The sequence below is a fragment of the Acartia tonsa genome, chromosome 7 (assembly GCF_053477335.1).
Source record: "Acartia tonsa isolate MP-2025a chromosome 7, ASM5347733v1, whole genome shotgun sequence".
NCBI classification, from domain to species: Eukaryota; Metazoa; Arthropoda; class Copepoda; order Calanoida; family Acartiidae; genus Acartia; species Acartia tonsa.
Window position 1 is genome coordinate 12,875,844 of NC_137266.1, and position 19,145 is coordinate 12,894,988.

The 19,145-nt window shown below is 31.7% G+C and overlaps 2 protein-coding genes across 4 annotated transcripts in view; both read right to left on the reverse strand.

The window, feature by feature from the left end:
* Positions 1-1,615: 1,615 nt before the first annotated feature.
* LOC145324866 (uncharacterized) lies at positions 1,616-15,286 on the reverse strand. Its single transcript, XM_080167560.1, has 20 exons — positions 14,959-15,286; positions 14,582-14,645; positions 14,105-14,191; positions 13,947-14,031; positions 13,544-13,696; positions 13,267-13,390; positions 12,731-12,912; positions 12,258-12,356; positions 11,884-11,969; positions 11,688-11,778; positions 10,223-10,308; positions 9,705-9,844; positions 9,176-9,311; positions 8,916-9,005; positions 7,347-7,424; positions 6,896-7,057; positions 6,225-6,362; positions 5,793-5,868; positions 5,261-5,350; positions 1,616-2,268 (listed from the first exon to the last, which is right to left on the reverse strand). Exons 1-20 carry the CDS (start codon positions 15,156-15,158, stop codon positions 2,093-2,095), a joined length of 2,343 nt encoding a protein of 780 aa, XP_080023686.1. The 5' UTR covers positions 15,159-15,286; the 3' UTR covers positions 1,616-2,092.
* A 793-nt stretch (positions 15,287-16,079) lies between these two features.
* Positions 16,080-19,145, reverse strand: part of LOC145324865 (uncharacterized) — a 35,981-nt gene continuing 32,915 nt past the window's right edge. For 2 of the 3 annotated variants that reach the window (XM_080167559.1, XM_080167556.1), the window contains exons 23-27: positions 18,883-19,020; positions 17,954-18,029; positions 17,556-17,645; positions 16,922-17,054; positions 16,080-16,703 (exon numbers count right to left, since the gene is read on the reverse strand). In XM_080167559.1, the coding sequence (XP_080023685.1) occupies positions 16,969-17,054; positions 17,556-17,645; positions 17,954-18,029; positions 18,883-19,020 (390 nt within the window). In that variant the 3' untranslated portion in view covers positions 16,080-16,703; positions 16,922-16,968. The remainder of the gene's footprint in view (positions 16,704-16,921; positions 17,055-17,555; positions 17,646-17,953; positions 18,030-18,882; positions 19,021-19,145) is intronic. The other variant, XM_080167558.1, reaches the window with a different exon arrangement.

Sequence of the window (19,145 nt, forward strand, 5' to 3'; positions counted from 1 at the left end):
GTCTCTGCTCTATTTTCAACCACCTTGATTTTTCTTTGCTTCTTCTCAATTTTCTTTCGTTGAATATCTCTTTCCTCTTGAGTCAGCTTAGCTCTTTCTTGGAGTTTCTTCTGAATTTCAGGAGGCACCACTTCACCACTCTCGATGCGCTTCTTAAATTTAAGGGCCTTTCTAGTCGAGGCATTTTCCCACTCAATCCTAGCTTCATCAGAAAAAAAAACTTTCTGGCCGGCCTTTATCAAGATTGATTTTAATGATATCATCTGCATCTTAAACTCTGACCCATAATTTTCTTTCATCTCTCACAATATGTGTACTGTTGATTTCCTTCGAAGGTCTGCTTTCTGTCGATTTCTTTGATTCGGTCTCTGAATGGTCGCCATTATAGTCTGTGTCTTGCTCAAGTGTACAGAAGGAGACATTGTCAATTTCTTGCATGGTAAAAACGATTCATCATAATCTTCTGCTTTGCGTTTCATTGATTTTGTCGGACTAGGAAACATTTCCAACTGAAACAGAATCCCATTCTTCGTCAATATCAATGGTAAGGATCATACCACCAGCCTGCCCAATAACTCCTTCAGACCCTATCTCCTGTACAATGGCAATATCTAGGTTGTTTCTGATTTGATCCATACCCTCTAAATAGCCTTTCTTCTTTTTTTACTTGTTTTCACAATTTTCAGCCCGTTCTTCATTAAAATACCAAATATATTCATTCTTTAATGTTGCGGTTTCATATGTACCATAAAAAAACACTTTGTACTTTAAAGTAGAGACTGAAGTAATTCTAGCTGGCCAGGCAGGATATCCTTTCAACTTGGCAAAAACTAAATCACCAGGTTGAAATTTATCTCCTTTTGGCATTTTTAAATCTTAACTTTATTTGCTTATAATTAATAACATTTATTTTTTAAAATTCATAAAAATTGCAAAAACACAAGTTTACGGGGACAAAATTATGTTTAAAAAATAACTAATAAATTCTTTAATCTTTTCATATCATTGTGCACTTTGGTTTAAAAAATTTAATAATTTTTCTTTTAACTTTTAATAGTTATCTATATATATTAATCTTATAATTATTCTCATAAAAACGATAATTGGCTAAGATTTAAAAATAAATCTAATTCTTTATAATTGTAAATTATTGGCCGGGGAACAAAACCCGATTTTTATAAAAACATAAATATATAGATAAAAAAATAATCTATATTGATCAAATAATCGTTTAAATCACTTAAAAATGCCAAAACTAACTTTAAAAATCTATACAAACAATAAAAAATTAGAAAATAAATAATGGAGCTTTAAATTTAAGGTTAGGCCATTGTGTATTATTGGGGGGAAAGCGGGAATAGGGGGAGAGAAAGGGTGACAATTGGGTTTGGGGAAACAATTATTATTCAACAGTTATCTGGGGGAAAAGAGAAGGAAAAAATTGTAAACAAACTTTCCTTTCTCAAGCAGACGGATTTTTTGTTGTTGCGCATTTTGCCGCGTACGATTATTTCCGGCCGGAGTAAGGATTTGGCGTATTAATGACAGTTATAATATGTTAGATCATCTAGTGGAAAAAGGGCAGCAAAATAGCTAAAAACCATATAGACCATAATTCTAAAATCAAATTGACATCTTTATGATTAATCATTATCCAAATCAATTTTATGTACCTAGTAATTCTAGATTTAACATTATAGCATTTCTCCATTTTTATCTGAAAAAAAACCATAACAAGAAGGTTCGCAAATGATACTTGGTCGTAAAATTATGTGTTCTAATCCTGTTTTAAAATCGTACAAGGAAAAAATAACCTTACTTTTGTTGTTTAATATAAATTTTGAAAAAAAAACCTACTTTTGACCGTTTTTTTCTCCTCTATATTTGAAAATTGTTTAAATTTGTTTGGTCAAAGTTGCGCTACTTATATGAGGATTTATTAATCTTGAGAATTTTTTTTCTGAAGTTAAAGATATATCATACCTGAAATAAATTTATCTGTTTTGTGATTTATTTCATGTAAATTTTTAAATACATATGTAGATTAATGAAAGAAACTGAAAATTTGTGAAAGATTCTTTGAAATTTAATTTCAACTGATATCTGAATGCTGTGAAGGAGTATTGGAAGTCACATGTGGGGGAGGATAGGAATCTTGGTGCCTCGCGGGGAAAGCTTGCTGCGGGGGTTGGTTCTGTTGTGCTTCTGGATAGTGCCCGCCGTGTTTCTTACGCTCGTGCTTGTTTCTATTACTTGTATTATTGTAGGCTGAAATAAAAAAAAAAGAATATAGAGATGCTTTGCTTATAATTTTGTACCTTATTGTCACATGATTCATTATTCCAAAAATCAAGTAAATAAGATGACATAAGATATCGTGTTTAAATAAGCAAAAAAATCATCATATTTTAAATGGTCGTACTTACTTTTGTAACGATTATTATATAGTTGCTACACTTTCAAAATTGTTTTAACTGTTACAAAAATCACCATGCAAATTTTGAAATAGATATGATAATTCTAACATTTCCAAATTAACGATAAGATCTCTCCGTTCCCGACGTTTGGATGAACATTCCCTAATTAGAGAATAGATTTGCTTTTAAAATAATTTTCTAAAAATGAATAGACTGACATATCAATTGGACAGAGAAGGATAAAGCCACATACATTTACTCATTTGGGGGGGGGGGGGGGGTAGATATACCACACTTTTCTGGGATCTTGCTGTGTCAAGTATCAACTGTTGGGAATATCAAAGGATGACTCCATGCAAAATTTGAGCCGGATCCGGCCAAAACCGGCCGTGAATTTTATGAAAAACCGGTTTTTTCCCGGTTTTTAGTGGGTATCTGTAAATCGATTCAGCTGGAGCAAAACCGGTTGGAGGTACAAAAAATTTTACTTCACGTGAAATTTAGCCAACGCAATTGCCTACAAAAATGTACTTCATCATCAACTTGATTGGACAACTCTTTCTCCTCCTAAATGTCCATTAAAACCTCGGAAACGGCAAAAATCGCCAAAAATCATGCCTTCGGCGGCAAATACCGGCTAAATGGTCAGCCGGAGGCGAATGAAACATAAATAAAGAAATGTCCGCCTCAAAAAGTTGTTCAACATCAACAAGATGCTTGAAGTCTCTAAAACGACTCCTTCCCCTCCTTTAAGGGGAAAAACTGAAAAAACGTGATTTTCAAAAGTATGCCCACTTCGGGGGTGTGGGGGGCACTGAACCCGTCACCCCAGGGTCACCAAATATAAAGTCTAGGCGGCCCACAATGCTGAATTTTCACCAAGTGAAAGTCTTGTGTCATTATCTCTTATGAGACAAAAGTTATTAATTAATTAAAATTTCAAATTGTGATTTTTTGATGGATTTCTTTGATGTATGTATGTGTATGTAGCCTTGATTCTCTGAAGTTAGGATTCAGATGCACGAGGAGATTGGAGGTGAGAATCTTTTGACCAATCCTATATTGGTAAGCTTCGCGCACAGCTGAGTGTATTCTATGTTACATTACAAGCTGACCAGCAATTATCGTGGAAGCTACTCAATTATTACATCACCCTGGCCTAGAGTTTTGGCAGGTGTTCCATATTAAGCCACCCTAATTAATGGCACTCTCATATGAATGAGGAGCATGGGAGAGGGAAAGCACGATTACAGTTGCTTGATAGGTAGGATCCTAACTTCCTACAAATCTCCCTCCTTACAACCTAAGGGCATCACAGGGAAGGTTGCGTGATTATATTCTGACAAAATGCAACAGTATTTGTCATCCAAGTGCAATATCTATGAGGGGACTTGAACTCGGATTTTCCCAACCACAGCGTAGTGCGCTAACCACTACTCTATGGGACTCTATGGATTTCTTTGATGAAATGACAGGCTGGTCAATTTTTAGGCCATTTTTTGCTGTTTTCGGCCCGCCACGCCCAAACGGTTTGAGATAATCTCACGGGACCTTTTGCCCGACCTAAGCCTGGTTATTTGTGAGGTCTAAGAAAAAAAAATCACGGATTGGATGAAGCACGACGTCCCTGCGCGCTGTCTAAAATCGCTGGTCGGCTCATTTTGGCCCCTCAAACCCTCACCTCGTGCCATTTTTCTGTGTAAAGATTATAATTATAATCTTTTGCGTAAGTCTGATTTTTTTTCCTAGACCTCACAAATAACCAGACTTAGGTTGGGCAAAAGGTCCCGTGAGATTATCTCAAACCGTTTGGGCGTGACGGCCCAAAAACCGCAAAAAATGGCCTAAAAATTGACCGGCCTGTCATTTCATCAAAGAAATCCATCAAAAAATCACAATTTGAAATTTTAATTAATTAATAACTTTTTTCTCATAAGAGATAATGACACAAGACTTTCACTTGGTGAAAATTCAGCATTGTGGGCCGCCTAGACTTTATATTTGGTGACCCTGGGGTGACGGGTTCAGTGCCCCCCACACCCCCGAAGTGGGAATACTTTTGAAAATCACGTTTTTTCAGTTTTTCCCCTTAAAGGAGGGGAAGGAGTCGTTTTAGAGACTTCAAGCATCTTTTGGATGTTGAACAACTTTTTGAGGCAGACATTTCTTTATTTATGTTTCATTCGCCTCCGGCTGACCGTTTAGCCGTTATTTGCCGCCGAAGGCGTGATTTTTGGCGATTTTTGCCGTTTCCGAGGTTTTAATGGACATTTAGGAGGGGAAAGAGTTGTTCAATCAAGTTGATGATGAAGTACATTTTTGTAGGCAATTGCATTGGCTAAATTTCATGTGATGTAAAATTTTTTGTACCTCCAACCGGTTTTGCTCCAGCTGAATCGATTTACAGATACCCACTAAAAACCGGAAAAAACCGGTTTTTCATAAAAATTCACGGCCGGTTTTGGCCGGATCCGGCTCAAATTTTGCATGAAGTTATCCTTTGATATTCCCAACAGTTGATACTTGACACAGCAAGATCCCAGAAAAGTGTGGTATATCTAGGGGGGGGGGGGGAGGGAGATTAATTTTTAGTTAATTATCCTATCCCTATTAATATTGACAGACATATAAATAAAAACATAAAAAAGTCACTAAACTTTAATTAAGTAATCAAATAGATATATATAATAGATAGACCCTTACAAAAATAGATAAAGGCAGTCTTACCAAATTTACATCCATATCTACACATTTATATTCTAGATAAACATTTATTAGGTATACATTATAACAGATAAGAGACATTATATACTATCAATAGATGGATAGAAAGATAAACTTACCAAATTCACATCCATATCTACATTTATATGGCCGCAGTTTTAGATGAACATTCATCATATGGCTTTCTATCTGAGATTTACGTTGAAAACCTAACAGTAAATTTTGTGAAAATTAAAAACTTGAAATTGTAATCCTATAGTAAAAAGTATTAAGTTTTTTGTCTTTAGCTTAAGATTTTGATATCCACTAAACCGATGGGTTCTCCAGTTTAGGAAATCTATTTTTTAGGATTAGGCCGTAGGATGGTTTTAGGCTATTTTTCTCCCCTTTATCTAACTCTATGTATACAAAGCACCTTGATGCTAGGGGCGCAGCAGCTAGTAAATCATTTGATATTGACATTATAAAGAGTCTTTGACAAAAAGAAAGACAAACACACAATTCTAAATTTCATTAAGTTGAGTGTCCAAACGTTTCAATTAATTGTAATATTAGAATTGATAATTTTATGTATCATTATTTGGGATGTACTTCAATTTACCGGCCATTGTCTTATCCCTTTAGTTCCCTGACTAATTTGTGTCACATTACCTCTATCACATTGGTCGCATTTGAACTTTTTCTCCTCAACATGAACGTTTTGATAATGCACTTTCAGATCATGGACCTGGACAACAAGATAATCAGGGACAAAGGCATTTGTAAATAAAAAAACAAAAAAGTTAGTTAGCAGAAAAATCGCTTATATTTGTGAACTGCTAATAATATTGCTTATTGCCTATATTGATAAAAGCTCCTTCTGCTATGCATTGGCTTCCAACATTAATTTTGATTGAGTTGTAAAAACTAATAGTGTTCAAACTGTTCTATGAAAAATTCTCAACATTCTAAAAATTCTTTGGAATGAAAAATTATGTTTACAATATTTTTGTTTGGGGTAGAGGTTACTTAAACTTTAGTCCAATGTCTTATCCTTAAGATCCCTGAAAGTATCCAAAGTGTTAGGTTATATGACTTATTTACCTTTTTCCCACAAATATTACAAACACCAGGATTCCTGTGATAAGTTTGTATATGTTTCTTTATTTTAGCTCTGACACATTTTCTTGGACAGTAGGGACAGTCCAGCAATACTGTGTCATGCTCATGCTTTTTATGTACCTGTATAAATAGATAGACTGTTAGCTTCATAGATAGAAGAAAAGATAATTGAAAAACTGAAGGAAATTTTGATAGAAAGATAAATACACAATTATGTCAGTTGGACAGTTGTATCAAAATTAACAATAAAAAACAAATATAAAAAGATGAATAAATACATTAAAAATAAGATTATACAAATATCCTATAATACAAAGAAGTAAGTTTTTTTTTGTAGAAGCTTAAGATTTTAACAACTGCTGAACTGATTTGTGTTCTCCTTCTAAGGGAAGCCTTACATAGGTCCCAGTGTGGTTTTTTTTTTGGCTCTATTATTTCTTGATTAAGACCTTTGGTTGGTTTAGTCTATTTTTCTGTCTCATTCTTAGTCCTTTGAAAACAGAGGAGTGCAGCAGCTATTTTAAATGTAAATAGGTAGAAATAAAGTTTTACAGAAAAATAATTTGATATGATAGACTGAAAAGTTGACAGATTATACAAATAATATATAGGGTAATTGACAATCAATTAAGGATTGGAATAATTTAGTATACCTTTAATTGTCTAATACCAGGAAACTCTTCTCCACACAAATCACACATTATATTGCTATGATCACCCATCTCATCTTTGTTATGACTTCTATTCACATGTCTTGTCAGTTGAGACTTTCTTATGCAGAGAAACCAACACTGGTCATAGTCACACCCAACTAGGTCCTGTGGGTATCAAATGGAATTAATCCTATTATGTAAAGAAGTAAGGTTTTTTGTCTTTAGCTTCAGATTCTAAAAGATATTGAACCGATTTAGTTCTCCATTTATGAAATAGATCCCGGGATGCTTTTTGGCTACTTAATTATCAGATTTAAGTCTTGGAATGGTTTATTGCTATTTTTCTACTTTCCCTACAAAAAAATCAAAATGGAATGAGGAAGGTAAATCTACACCCACTTATACCCTTTAATATCTAAAAGATACAAAAAGCAGATTTTTAGTCCACTAGTTCCTTAAGATGTTGAGTATGTATGTGGTGCCTTTTATGTTTGCTATTCTCAAATTCCAGGGTACAGCCACAATCAACCTAAATAGATAGATAGATAATAGATGGATTAGATAAATAGATTGTAGTAGATATAAATATAATCAGTTAAAAAGACAGAGAGATAAATAAAATAATGAATTGATGTGTGAAGGAAATGAATGGATGGATGAATGGATGGATGAATGGATAGATGAATGGATAAATAAATGGATAGATGAATGGATAAATAAATGGATGGATGAATGGATGGATGAATGGATATATACAGGGCGTTTAAAAAAAAACTGCGTGTTCCGGTTTTTGGAAACAACCAGTAGGAGTATGAAAAAAATGATTATAGGTCCATATTCTATGTATAAATGTACACCAGATTTGCTTAAGGTGTTTTTTAATATCTCTAAAAATACGGCTTTTCTGATAGGTACATGTAGGAGAAAAATGCTTGATGTTAAATTTGATATATCAATTTGATTGAAATAACTTGTAAATTTTTGAGAAAAAAGTTTTAAAATCCCATTAATAATATGGTAAATGGGTAAATGAAAGTGCATGTTTAATTTTTGTCATTATTTCCCTTTTTTTTCTCTGAAAAACGCTTTTTAGATCCTTACAAATTGCAATATTTCTCGTTTTTCTTGGTTGAACAAACTTTAGGTGACTAACTCTTTATAGTATTTTAGATTATAACATAAAAATTAAAATACTTTTTATCCCAAGAAGTTATCTTTAAAAACAAAAAAGTTACAGCAGATTGTTTTATTTACTTAAAAGTGCAACCTACAAATTAATAGCTTAAATGTTGAAGTATGCACTTGAGATTTATGGTTTGACCGTAAATATAAAACATTTGATCCGTATTTGAAGGGGGGAGGGGTGGATTATAAATGTCCGTTAAGTAGTTCGTTCAATTAGATGCCAAAAGTGGGCGGAGGTTTTAAAGTTTGACCAGAATGATAAAAAAATGCGTTTTATGTTTCAGTAAACCTGTAAAAAAGTTGAATAAAAATTGAAATGAAAATAAAATATGTTTTTTTATCATTTTAGACAGATAGGAATAGTATTTTTTTTTATAAAACAATATAAAAAGCCTTAAAAACTGACCGAAAAAATTATCATTCATGCTTTTTAGAATTAATCAACTCTAAAATGCGCCGTTGTTTTTAGAGTAATCAATAAACACCTTTTATAAAATTAATCCATATTTTTATAGAGAATAAGAATATATAATTATTTTTTTCATACTCCTACTGGTTGTTTCCCAAAACCGGAAAACGCAGTTTTTTTTTAAACGCCCTGTAAATAGATGGATGAATGGATGGATAGATAAATGGATAGATGAATGAATAGATGAATGGATAGATGAATGGATAGATGAATGGATAGATGAATTAATTGATGAATGGATGGAAAAATTGAAGGATGAATGGACATATGTATTAATAAAATGGATATTTAGACAAATTGAAAAATTTATAAATAGATTCATTTTTAATTTTTGTATTGAAGGATGCCTTTATAACTAAACCTTACCTTTTCAGATTTATGAAGAATTGTATGAAGTTTGAAATCATAATTTGTTTCTGAAGGATATTTTCTCCCACAATCTTGACAAATAGCAGCCTACAAAAATAATAATTTGGCCTAAAACTTGCATGGATCAACTTAAAGCTTTACTCAAAACTATATTACTCACTCTATAGGCGTTTCATTTTGGAATAAATACCTAATCTATATAAAAAATCTTCAGATAAAATTCAAAAATAGGTTGTATTAGAAAAAAAGTTACTTACTTTATCAAGAGCAGCAATATAGTCATCTTTTTCAATGCCTTCACATTTTTCAAGTACTTCAGAAGCAGTGTGTTTCTTTACAATATGAACTTTAACATCCGCTTTGAATAGAGTTTCAAATGTACACAAAGGACACCTAAACAATTCTTATATACAAAGTAATAGGATCTCATTGTCTGTCTGGTATGTGAGTACCAAAGGATCTTACTAACCACAGAACTGATATGGTTCTCCTTTACAATAAAGCTTCTCATCATAGGTTCTGGGAAAGTTTTATAACAATGGTATAGGAGGGTAACACCCCCCCCCCCCAAGAGAAATCGCTAAATATTTTTTTTCTTTTTCCTTTTAAAACTTAAATTGAAAGTGTTGGGGGCGGGTCGATAATCCCTACACTTCACATCTAGTGCCCCAAGATGCCACTAATGGCGAACCCGCTTGAAGAAATTAAAGTAAGACTATGATTGTATTCAAACAAGTCATCATTTGTTTAAAAACATTTGTTACAAATATCACAAGTTATTATTACCTATGTTTAGTAGCTTCTTCACTATGCATAGTTTTCATGTGTGTTCTCAGACCTGCCTTTGTAACAATTGATGTCCCGCATACATAGCAGTCAAATTTAGTGGATGTACAAGACTTTGCCAATAGCTCCCCAACTTCTACCTAAAGCATTTTTGGATCATGAAGAGAAAACGAAGCAGTCAGTAGCTTTTCTCCTATTTCTAGCCCCTGCGGGGATAATTTTCTAAACCTACAGGACAATCATTAACATTTACATATCATAACATAAATTAACCTATTAAAAGCTACTGATTTTTAAACAAGGATATTTTTGTTCAAAATAAGCTTAGTAATAAGGAGCTAAAACTATTTTTTTTAAAATGAAAATAAAGAAAAATTTCATTGACTGAATCTGAAAGACTGTTTTAAAATTCTGGCTTTGTTGTCAACATAAACCTTCCTTGATCAAGATATTCTGAAGGATTTTTAGGATAGAGGTATGGACCATTTGTTCTTTAGGATATAACTTAATTATTTTACCTTGTCCGGATTGCAAATTCCTCTAAGATGGCGTTTTAAAGATTTCTTGTTGGCTAAAGTTTTACTACATACATGACAGTTAAACACCTGTTTGAAGTTCAAAATAACTACATTTTTTATCATTATGTGTATACCTCAAGAAAAAAGTCTAAAACCTAATCGTCTACTGTTTTTGAGACTTACCTACGTACAGAACCACAAAACAAGAAAACTATATTCTTTAATTCAATGATTCCTTATAAATCAAAGTAAAAGAGTAAAAGTAATATATAACACTGTCCATAGCGTCAGAAATATAAACACAGCCTAGTCCCTGTAAAAGAACAAAAAGTAATTTGCTAGCAGACGAAAAGGGTCTCTGCCACTTGAGGCAAATAGTCGTCTAGATTATATGTATATTAGCCTGTCCCGGATTTGAAAAATTTTGTTAAAATTTTTACCCCCAGCCAAAATATGGTTGATTTATGAAAAAAAAGTGACCCATGCAAAATATTTCTTCCGTAATGCAAAAATTGCGACGGTCGAGCACTGCAAAGTTTTTCACATTTGCAAAAAAGCCTGTTTTTAGTGCTTTTTTAAGGCTTTTGTACCATACCAATTTTAAAGATTTTTACAAAATTTCAATTCTAGTGTGTCGATATAAACCTGAAATTAACCCCAAAAAATGGGGGCAGCCCCGATTATAATAAATGAAGTTGTAGCAAGTAATCTTCCAAAGTCAAAATTGTCAAAATTGCATGCAAGTTTCAACTCTACATTAGCCTGTGCCGGATTTGAACAATTTTGTTAAAATTTTAGTACCCAACCAAAATATGGTTGATTTATGCAAAAACAATGCAAAATACTTTTTTGTGATGCAAAAATTGTGACGGTACAAGCACTTGGAAAATTTGAGGCCCCCCTTATGGAGGTCAAAAGTTCATTGCATCAAAACTATGGCTTCATGGTGCTCCCAGGAATGGTGTTGAGGAGTAGAATCAGGAACTTTTGTCCGTTTCAAAATATCTCGTTTCTAGCCTGAGAAAATCACAAAAAAACATCAAAAAACGTCTACAAATTGGACAATTCTCAATAAACTCTAAAAATAGTGGTTTATGTCATTTCTAAATCTAGGAACGAGATATTTTGAAATGGACAAAAGTTCCTGATTCTACTCCTCAAGGCCTTTCCTAGGAGCACCATGAAGCCAAAGTTCTGATGCAATGAAATTTTGACCTCTATAAGTGGGGCCTCAAAATTTTAAAGTGCTTGTACCGTGGCAATTTTTGCATTACAGAAGAAATATTTTGCATTGGTCATTTTTTTGCATAAATCAACCATATTTTGGCTAGGGGCAAAAATTTAACAAAATTTTTCAAATCCGGGACAGGCTAATGTATATCTATAGTTTTACATTTATTACTCAATTTATTATTCATGTCAACTTTATAACAAACAGGATGAGAAAAATGTAGTAATTTAAATTCCTTTCCATCATGAACTAGAACATTATGTGAGGATAAAGCTTCTAAATCAGTAAAGGCTTTGCTACACTTGGTACAATAAGGATTTGATACCTAAAACAACATCGGAATTGTTTGATTAATTTACTGATCAGAATTTTTTAATCAAAATCCTACTATTACTTACTGTAAGTATTGGGCAAAAAAGGTCTTTCATACCTTTTCTGGATTGCAAGGACCTTTCAGATGGTATTTCAAAGATTTTCTTGTAGATAAACTTTTACCACATATATGGCAATTAAAAACCTGGATAAAAAGATTACCACCTTTAAAAATAATCCAAAATGATGAAAATGGTTAAAAATAAGTGATTTGTTTTTAGTTCTTATCAGAGCTCAGGATCCAGTCTAATTCTAAAGAAAATTTTTACAACTGAAAAATTAAGGGACCAAAGCTATCAAAGAATGATAAATTTTAAATTATAAGATTAGTATTAGCTTTTTTTATATTTGAAGCCAACTAACAAGGCTGAATGAAAAGCCAAGCCCTGATTCTAAACCTTTTGATTTAATTATTTCATGTGGCAATCTTTTCCTTTCCATCATGTACATGAGCATTGTGTTTTGTTAGAGATTCTTCATTACTAAAATATTTTCCACATCTACTACAGTATGCCTTCTTCTCTAGTTCACCTAATATAAATATTAGATTTGAGTTGGTAGATTTAAATTTTCTTTTATAAAAATAAAAAAATCAAAGGGAGTTGATGACAAAATTGGGCTTGGTTATGATAGTTCTCCTTAAAAAAAGCCTTGACATGCTTTGCTTAAATAGTTTAAAGTAGGGTTAGGCCGGATATCCGGTTTGGCTATTGAAACTACCCGGATACCGAATATCCGGCATTAGAAATCAGCCGGATATCCGGTAATTCGCCAGATATCCGGCCCAACCCTAGTTTAAAGCACATTTCTAAAAATTGTAGAACTTTGGGACTAGCTGTTTAGAGACTTTAAGTAACATAGTAGAGACAAAACATCCAACTACATTTAATCAAATATTTATTTACCTTCCAACATCCTCTTTCTTGTAGTGATACCATTTTTCTTTATTTTCTTCTGAGGTTTATATTCGGGATCTTCATTGGTCAATAAGTCTGAGATTTCTCTTTTCAATTTTCTTTTTTTTGGCTTCTCACTTAGTTGAGCTTCTTCAACAGCTTTTCCATTTTCTACTGGTTCTAAGTCTTGTCTTAATGTGAATAAAATATGGGAAAAGAAAAATAAACTTGATCAGAATGTTCAGGCAAAAATATAAATAATATTGCTACACTTCAATTTTATAAAATATTAGCAGCTATTAGCTTTAGGCCGCCAGGTGCATCTTATTGAAGGGGGGAGGGGGCAAAAATCATCTTAAATATAATTTAGAAGTTATAGTGTAGGAGAGGGGCCATTTATCTTTAAAAAATTCAGCTGCTCTCCTCTAAATGAAAATAGATCAAAACTTAATCAGAAGCTAAATAAGAAGCTGTAAAGAAGAATTAAATGGTTTGATTGTATAGTAAACACAAATAAACAATAAATAAGGATTTTAAAAGTTTACCTGTCTCTTAGGGAATCTTCAATATAATCTTTCAAAAGTTCTTCATCAATATCATTGTTAAATTCAGATGCATCAACTTCATATTTTACTACATTATTTGGCTCATCTTTAAGATTATTTTCGCCTAAATAAAATATAATTAACAGTCTTCTAATGATCATAAATGGCGCATCTATCATTTTTTCAATATATTGGCAATAGATTAAAATTTTAAATTCATTGGGTAACGTTGGAAAAAAGGTGACTCTTAAACTGATCCACAAATCATTTATATAACCTGAAGGAAGAGATAGTAATTTTCTGAATGGATCTTCTCTCCAAACATCAATGACAAGTGGAAGCTCGGTATTAGTTTGGCTGATATTAATTTCATCTATAGAGGCAGCTTTTATATGTTCTTTGGAATCAATAACTTCTACCTTTTCTATTTCTAAAATTAAATTGAATTAAGAATCATTTTAAGAAGCTTAATAATTGCTTAGATTTTATATCAAAATAACAAGTATTATTTACACAACTAAAATTACTGTTTATCATATTATATTTGTTAATGATTATTAATATTAGTCAACAGTATAAATTCTGTTATAAATTTTGACATTTGTGCACTTTAGACCTAAACAAAGCAATTGACAATATCACATTAGGTATTCATTCTTTAAAAAATATATTATTCTTACCTTTATCAATCATTGAATTATGTATTCTAGTAAAAATATTTCTAATTATTTCAATGTCAGTGTCAGGTAGATGTATAATACAATCCTTAAAAAAAAATTTTAAACATAAAAAATCTTATTTTACATTTATTGATTTTTTGTTTTCAATGCAGAATTACCTCTAAATCTAAATTTGTAAGAAGAAATGCCATAGAAGGGGACACAGCAACTAACAAGAGACCAGAAGCTCGAAGTTTAGAACCATCCTGTAAAATGTTTTTGTACATTCAGATCTATATACCTAATACACTACATTGTAACTTTTAAAAACACAAAAATGAATGTCCTAATTTTTTTAATTAATTAGGTATTACAGAAAAAATATAAATCTTTATGTTGAATCAACATTAAAGTAAACTAATAGAGGGGGAATGGGTAAAATAACTATTGGTCCCTAACCCGTGAACCCAGTGCCAACTTCCAATTAGGTCTTTGAAAATCAGCCAATAGCATCGTGAATATTAACACAGCCAAGTTACTAAAAAAGAGCAGAAAGCAATTTGCTAGGTAGCAGACAAAAATGTCCCAAACACAGGATCCGGGTAGTTCAAGTTGTCTGGGTTATACATCTATACTTAATATATTTATTAACTCACCTTGCAAACAATTGTGAGAAAGTCATCTTGGTTCTCATTTATCTCATTTAATATACAGGATAATCTAGGAATTTAAATGGGATACTTTTTTGTTCTGATTCACTTCATTAGGTTGGATATTTGAGAAAATTAGATAAGTTGGTGTTTAAACCTCTAAAAGATATAAATAATTATTTTGAATTAGGTTATTAAATCATTGTTTTCTAATCTACAACTTAAAGCAAAAGCAAAGAATCATCTCTTGCATTAACAAGAAAAGTGTACGTTCCATATCTTACAATTTAGTGACATGAAGATGGAAGTACAGACACCACTAAAAAAACTTTAAAGTAGGAAACATATTTACTTAAATTGAGGTGAGATTTATTTTGTTTTACCTAGAAATGTCTGTATTGGAAGCTCTTAACGGCATTATGTGTTCAACAGCTGAAGTCGTACATGATGGCGCCACAAGTGTATCAGATGTTGATAGTGATGACGTCATAATATCAGCTGATGATGATTGTAATGACGTCACAGCCTCAACAGCTGATTTCAAGGCGCCAGTCTTGTCTGGTAATGTTATTAGTGTCGTCATTCTACTTGTTATCTATTTTTAATGAGCTGGAATCAGCTGAATTTGTACCCTTTAACACCTGTAGAAATTGAGAGCATTTTTGATCTATGTATAAAACCTTTTATCCTTAAAGTTTTAAAAATCTACATTTTCTACAATTAGACCTCCTGATAGGTACTCTGAAAAGGTTACTTAATTTTGATAATCCTATAGTTGATTTTGTAAAGCAGAAATATGCGTAGACTTAAATGAGGTATTGAAAAAATGTCATATTCAATGATTTGTTGACAAAAAAATGAATCTTCTGTTCCATTTTTATCATAAATGTTGTTAGCTCGTTATTGCTGAACTACTTTTAAATATTTTTGTCCATGTTTCGTTAGTTTTAAAATTAAATGCATAATATTCCTTAATTTGTTGTGATTGCGGTAGAATAATTTTAATCTTTATTTTAAATAATCAAAATACATTTTAAAACATTTTTTTTCATCTGAAAATGATTTATTCTTGATGAATATGTTATGAAATGATTTACATAAATTACATCAACAACAAAATATTTAGATTAAGCTAAAAATTAATAATCACACAATCTAACATGAATCTATATACATAACATTTAGACTTGTTATAATACATTATTTTTATTACAAACAGACATACTACAATTGCATACAGTTAAGAATGATTGCTGTGGTCAAAAAGACCTTTTTTTCTGAATTTAAGTCATTTTGCTAAATTTTTACGAAATGATTACAATTTACAAAAATTGTTATACATACATTAAACTAAAAAATAATATTTAAACAAAAATTTACTTAAAAGAACATTTAAGTTTTGCAAAATGGAAAATATTTATAGCTTATAAATAATAGAGAAACAAAATAATTAATAAATGAGCACTGATTTTTTTGTAGGTTACTTATTTACAAAGAAAATTAATGTTTACATAATTATTGTTTTTTTTACAAATTACATTTTAAAATGATCATCACAAATAAACAACAAACTGGTTCAGATAACAGAATAAACTGGAAAAGTTGTTTAATAAGAATAAAAATTATACAATTATGATTTCTTTTCTAGTATGGCTTCGAAACCGATTTATATCCGCTGGATAAGAACTGGTTCTCAGCAAAACTAAAAAATCATGTATAGCATGAACAATTACAGACAATTTTCCACGGTTAATGATATAGAAATCATAAAATTAAAATCAGTTATGGTTTTGATCTTTTAATCTTTCATTTCAATATCCGAAGAAAGCTGTCTATAATACGATGCGATAAATAACTATCATATTATGATTCAAATGTACTAAAAGTTCTATATTGCATATTCAAAGTACCAATGTTAAAAATTAAAAATATCATATTCAATGTACAATATTTTCAACTATTATTAATTTTTTTCCAAAAAAATAGTATCCTGAAAGAAAATTTATGAAAACTTAGCTATTATATGGAGAAGGGTGGGCAAATTATGTTGGTTCATATTTAGGTTGAGGATATAGGCCACCATGTTTCTTTCTCTCATGACTGTTTCTATTTCCCTTGTTGTTATATGCTGAAATAAGGATATAGATAATTTATTAAAAAGAAAAAAAGTAATCGGAAAGAAAAGTGATAACAAAAATGTTCCAAGGTGCAAGTTTACTAAAAGCCTAGGAACTTTAGAAGATTTTTTTTATATAAATTGGAAGATTTTTAACAAAATTATTTAGAAGATTTTTTGTAACTAAATTTCAAAATTAATCCTTTGGATCATTTTTCATTATCACTTACCTTTCAGAAGAACTATGAGGTGGGGGGTGGTGGGCAATGGCAATGCATTATGTTGGTTCATATTTTGTGTTTGGATAAATTCCCCCGTGTTTCTTTCTCTCGTGGCTGTTTCTATTCGATTTGTTGTTATATGCTGAAAAAAATAAAGATGCTATTTGAAAATCAATAAATTAAAATTGTAGTTTTAATTTGAATTCTAGTATAAAAGTAACAGGATATCTGTCTGTCTGTCTGGACTGAAGGATCTCGCTAACCACAGAAACGATATTGGTTCTACTTTACAATGTAGTTTATCATAGGTCCTAGAAAGGTTTTTAAATATTTTATGGGAGGGTACCCTCAACCTCCCACGAGAAAAAATCTCAAATAAAAAACTTTTTATTATAAAACTAATATTAAATAAAGGGGGAAGGGTTGTCTTCAACCCACCACCCCAAAGAGCAAAGAGTCCTCTAAGGGGGTAGCCGCTAATACAATATATTTTAACTGTAATACACAATTAAAACTCTTAAATTAAATAGTAATATATTTAATGGTCCTTAGACTTAAAGAGAGCCTTTAATTACATTCTTTTCTATTTTACATTTTATTAAAAAACCCCTAACAAATAATCAAGACAATAACAAATGCTTACCAAATTCGCAGCCATATCTGCACTTGTATGGTCTTAGCTTCAGATGCACATTCATTATATGAACCTCTAACATAGACTTCTTCTGGAAACCTAAAAAATATGACATTAAAACCATGTAACTATGATGATATCACTGTATTACAGATAAACACCACCTTGTTAAAAACATTGAAAATAATGGATAGGGTATTTTTCTTATCCAAAACCTCCCTGCAGGACATATGATATTATTTCTTCGGGTCTAAAAACTACTAAATACAACCTAACCCAACTGACCTTATTAAATAAACTAACAAACGAAAACATATCAACCCTTTATTTTTAATTTTGTTCAAGAATAGGGGGGAGGGAGAGGACTGGATCTGTGCAAAAAAAATTGACAGAATTTTGTGTATTACCTTTCTCACATTGGTCACAGTTGAACTTTTTAACTTCCACATGGAGATTCTGGTGATGATTGTCCAGATCTTGTACCTTTAATTAAAACATTTTAGCCGTAACGCCAATCTACCTTCTCTCTATTTTAGGATAATAAGAAAATGATTTTATATTGAGGACGACATCAAGAGGAATATGTTAATTGAAGATAAATAAGAAGATTGATAAGAAGAATGCTGGATATGAAGTCATATAGATCTAATTTCTGTAATATTATCATGCTGTCTATGTCAATGTGCAATCTAATACAAATACTAATGGTCTGAAGTGTTTCAGAGTGGATCAAGCTTGTAATGCACCAAGAAAGGTGAGCACCATTCTTTACGTACAGTGACCTTGTTTTCTTTAAGATCTAGGTAATTATTGGACTACGATAGGGCTACAGCTAACCAGAAATTTTCAGTGTCAAGTCACTTTGCAGGGGCAGGTCAACCCCTAAAAGTTATGGTCCCTTTTCCTTTTATTATCATAAAAAAAATTAAATTTGGGAGCAAATCACCCACCCCGTACGTGGGACGAATCTATTTTGGGATTTATCAACAAAACCTTTTATTAAAAACTCTTGCCCACAAGTACCAAATAAAATTGGTAAATAGAATAAGCCAAGGCGTTCCTTTTTACAAAAATATTATTATCTATATTATTACACTTATGGATATAGATTCAACATATCTACGTGGATATTATGGCGCGTTAAAAATTGTCGTCAATTTAGGTTGCTAACTTGGACGTAATTTATTGGTTAGTTCATGCATTAGGGAAACGTAAAGGGGTAGATGGTGATATTATTATTTTAGCAAGTTACAAGTTTCACTTTATTAGAGTATATGGTAATCTGGTGTAAGATCCAAGTAATAATATATCCATTTGTTTATATTATGACACCTACCTTCTTGCCACATATACCACAGATGCCAGGGTTACGATGGTTGGCCAGAATGTGAGCTTTCATCTTGGCCTTGTTAAACTTCTTAGAACAGTGGGCACAGTCAAGTAGGACAGGATCGTGCTCGAATCTTTTGTGTTTCTAAATAAATAAGTTATGTAAGGATGGAGCTAGAATATTAGAGTAAAACAATAGAGGGAAAAGGGATGAAATAATTGTATGCCCCCCCCCCCCCCCCGTGGATCCTGTGTCGACTTTCAATTCAG

Excerpts from the sequence above, each read along its gene's own strand:
- LOC145324866 (XM_080167560.1), bottom strand. The coding sequence starts at position 15,158 with ATGACGACACTAATAACATTACCAGACAAGACTGGCGCCTTGAAATCA. Across the intron at positions 14,032-14,104 it reads TTACAAATTTAGATTTAGAG|GATTGTATTATACATCTACC; the intron begins GTAATTCTGCAT and ends TTTTTTTTTAAG. Across the intron at positions 6,363-6,895 it reads CTGGTATTAGACAATTAAAG|GTACATAAAAAGCATGAGCA; the intron begins GTATACTAAATT and ends CTATTTATACAG.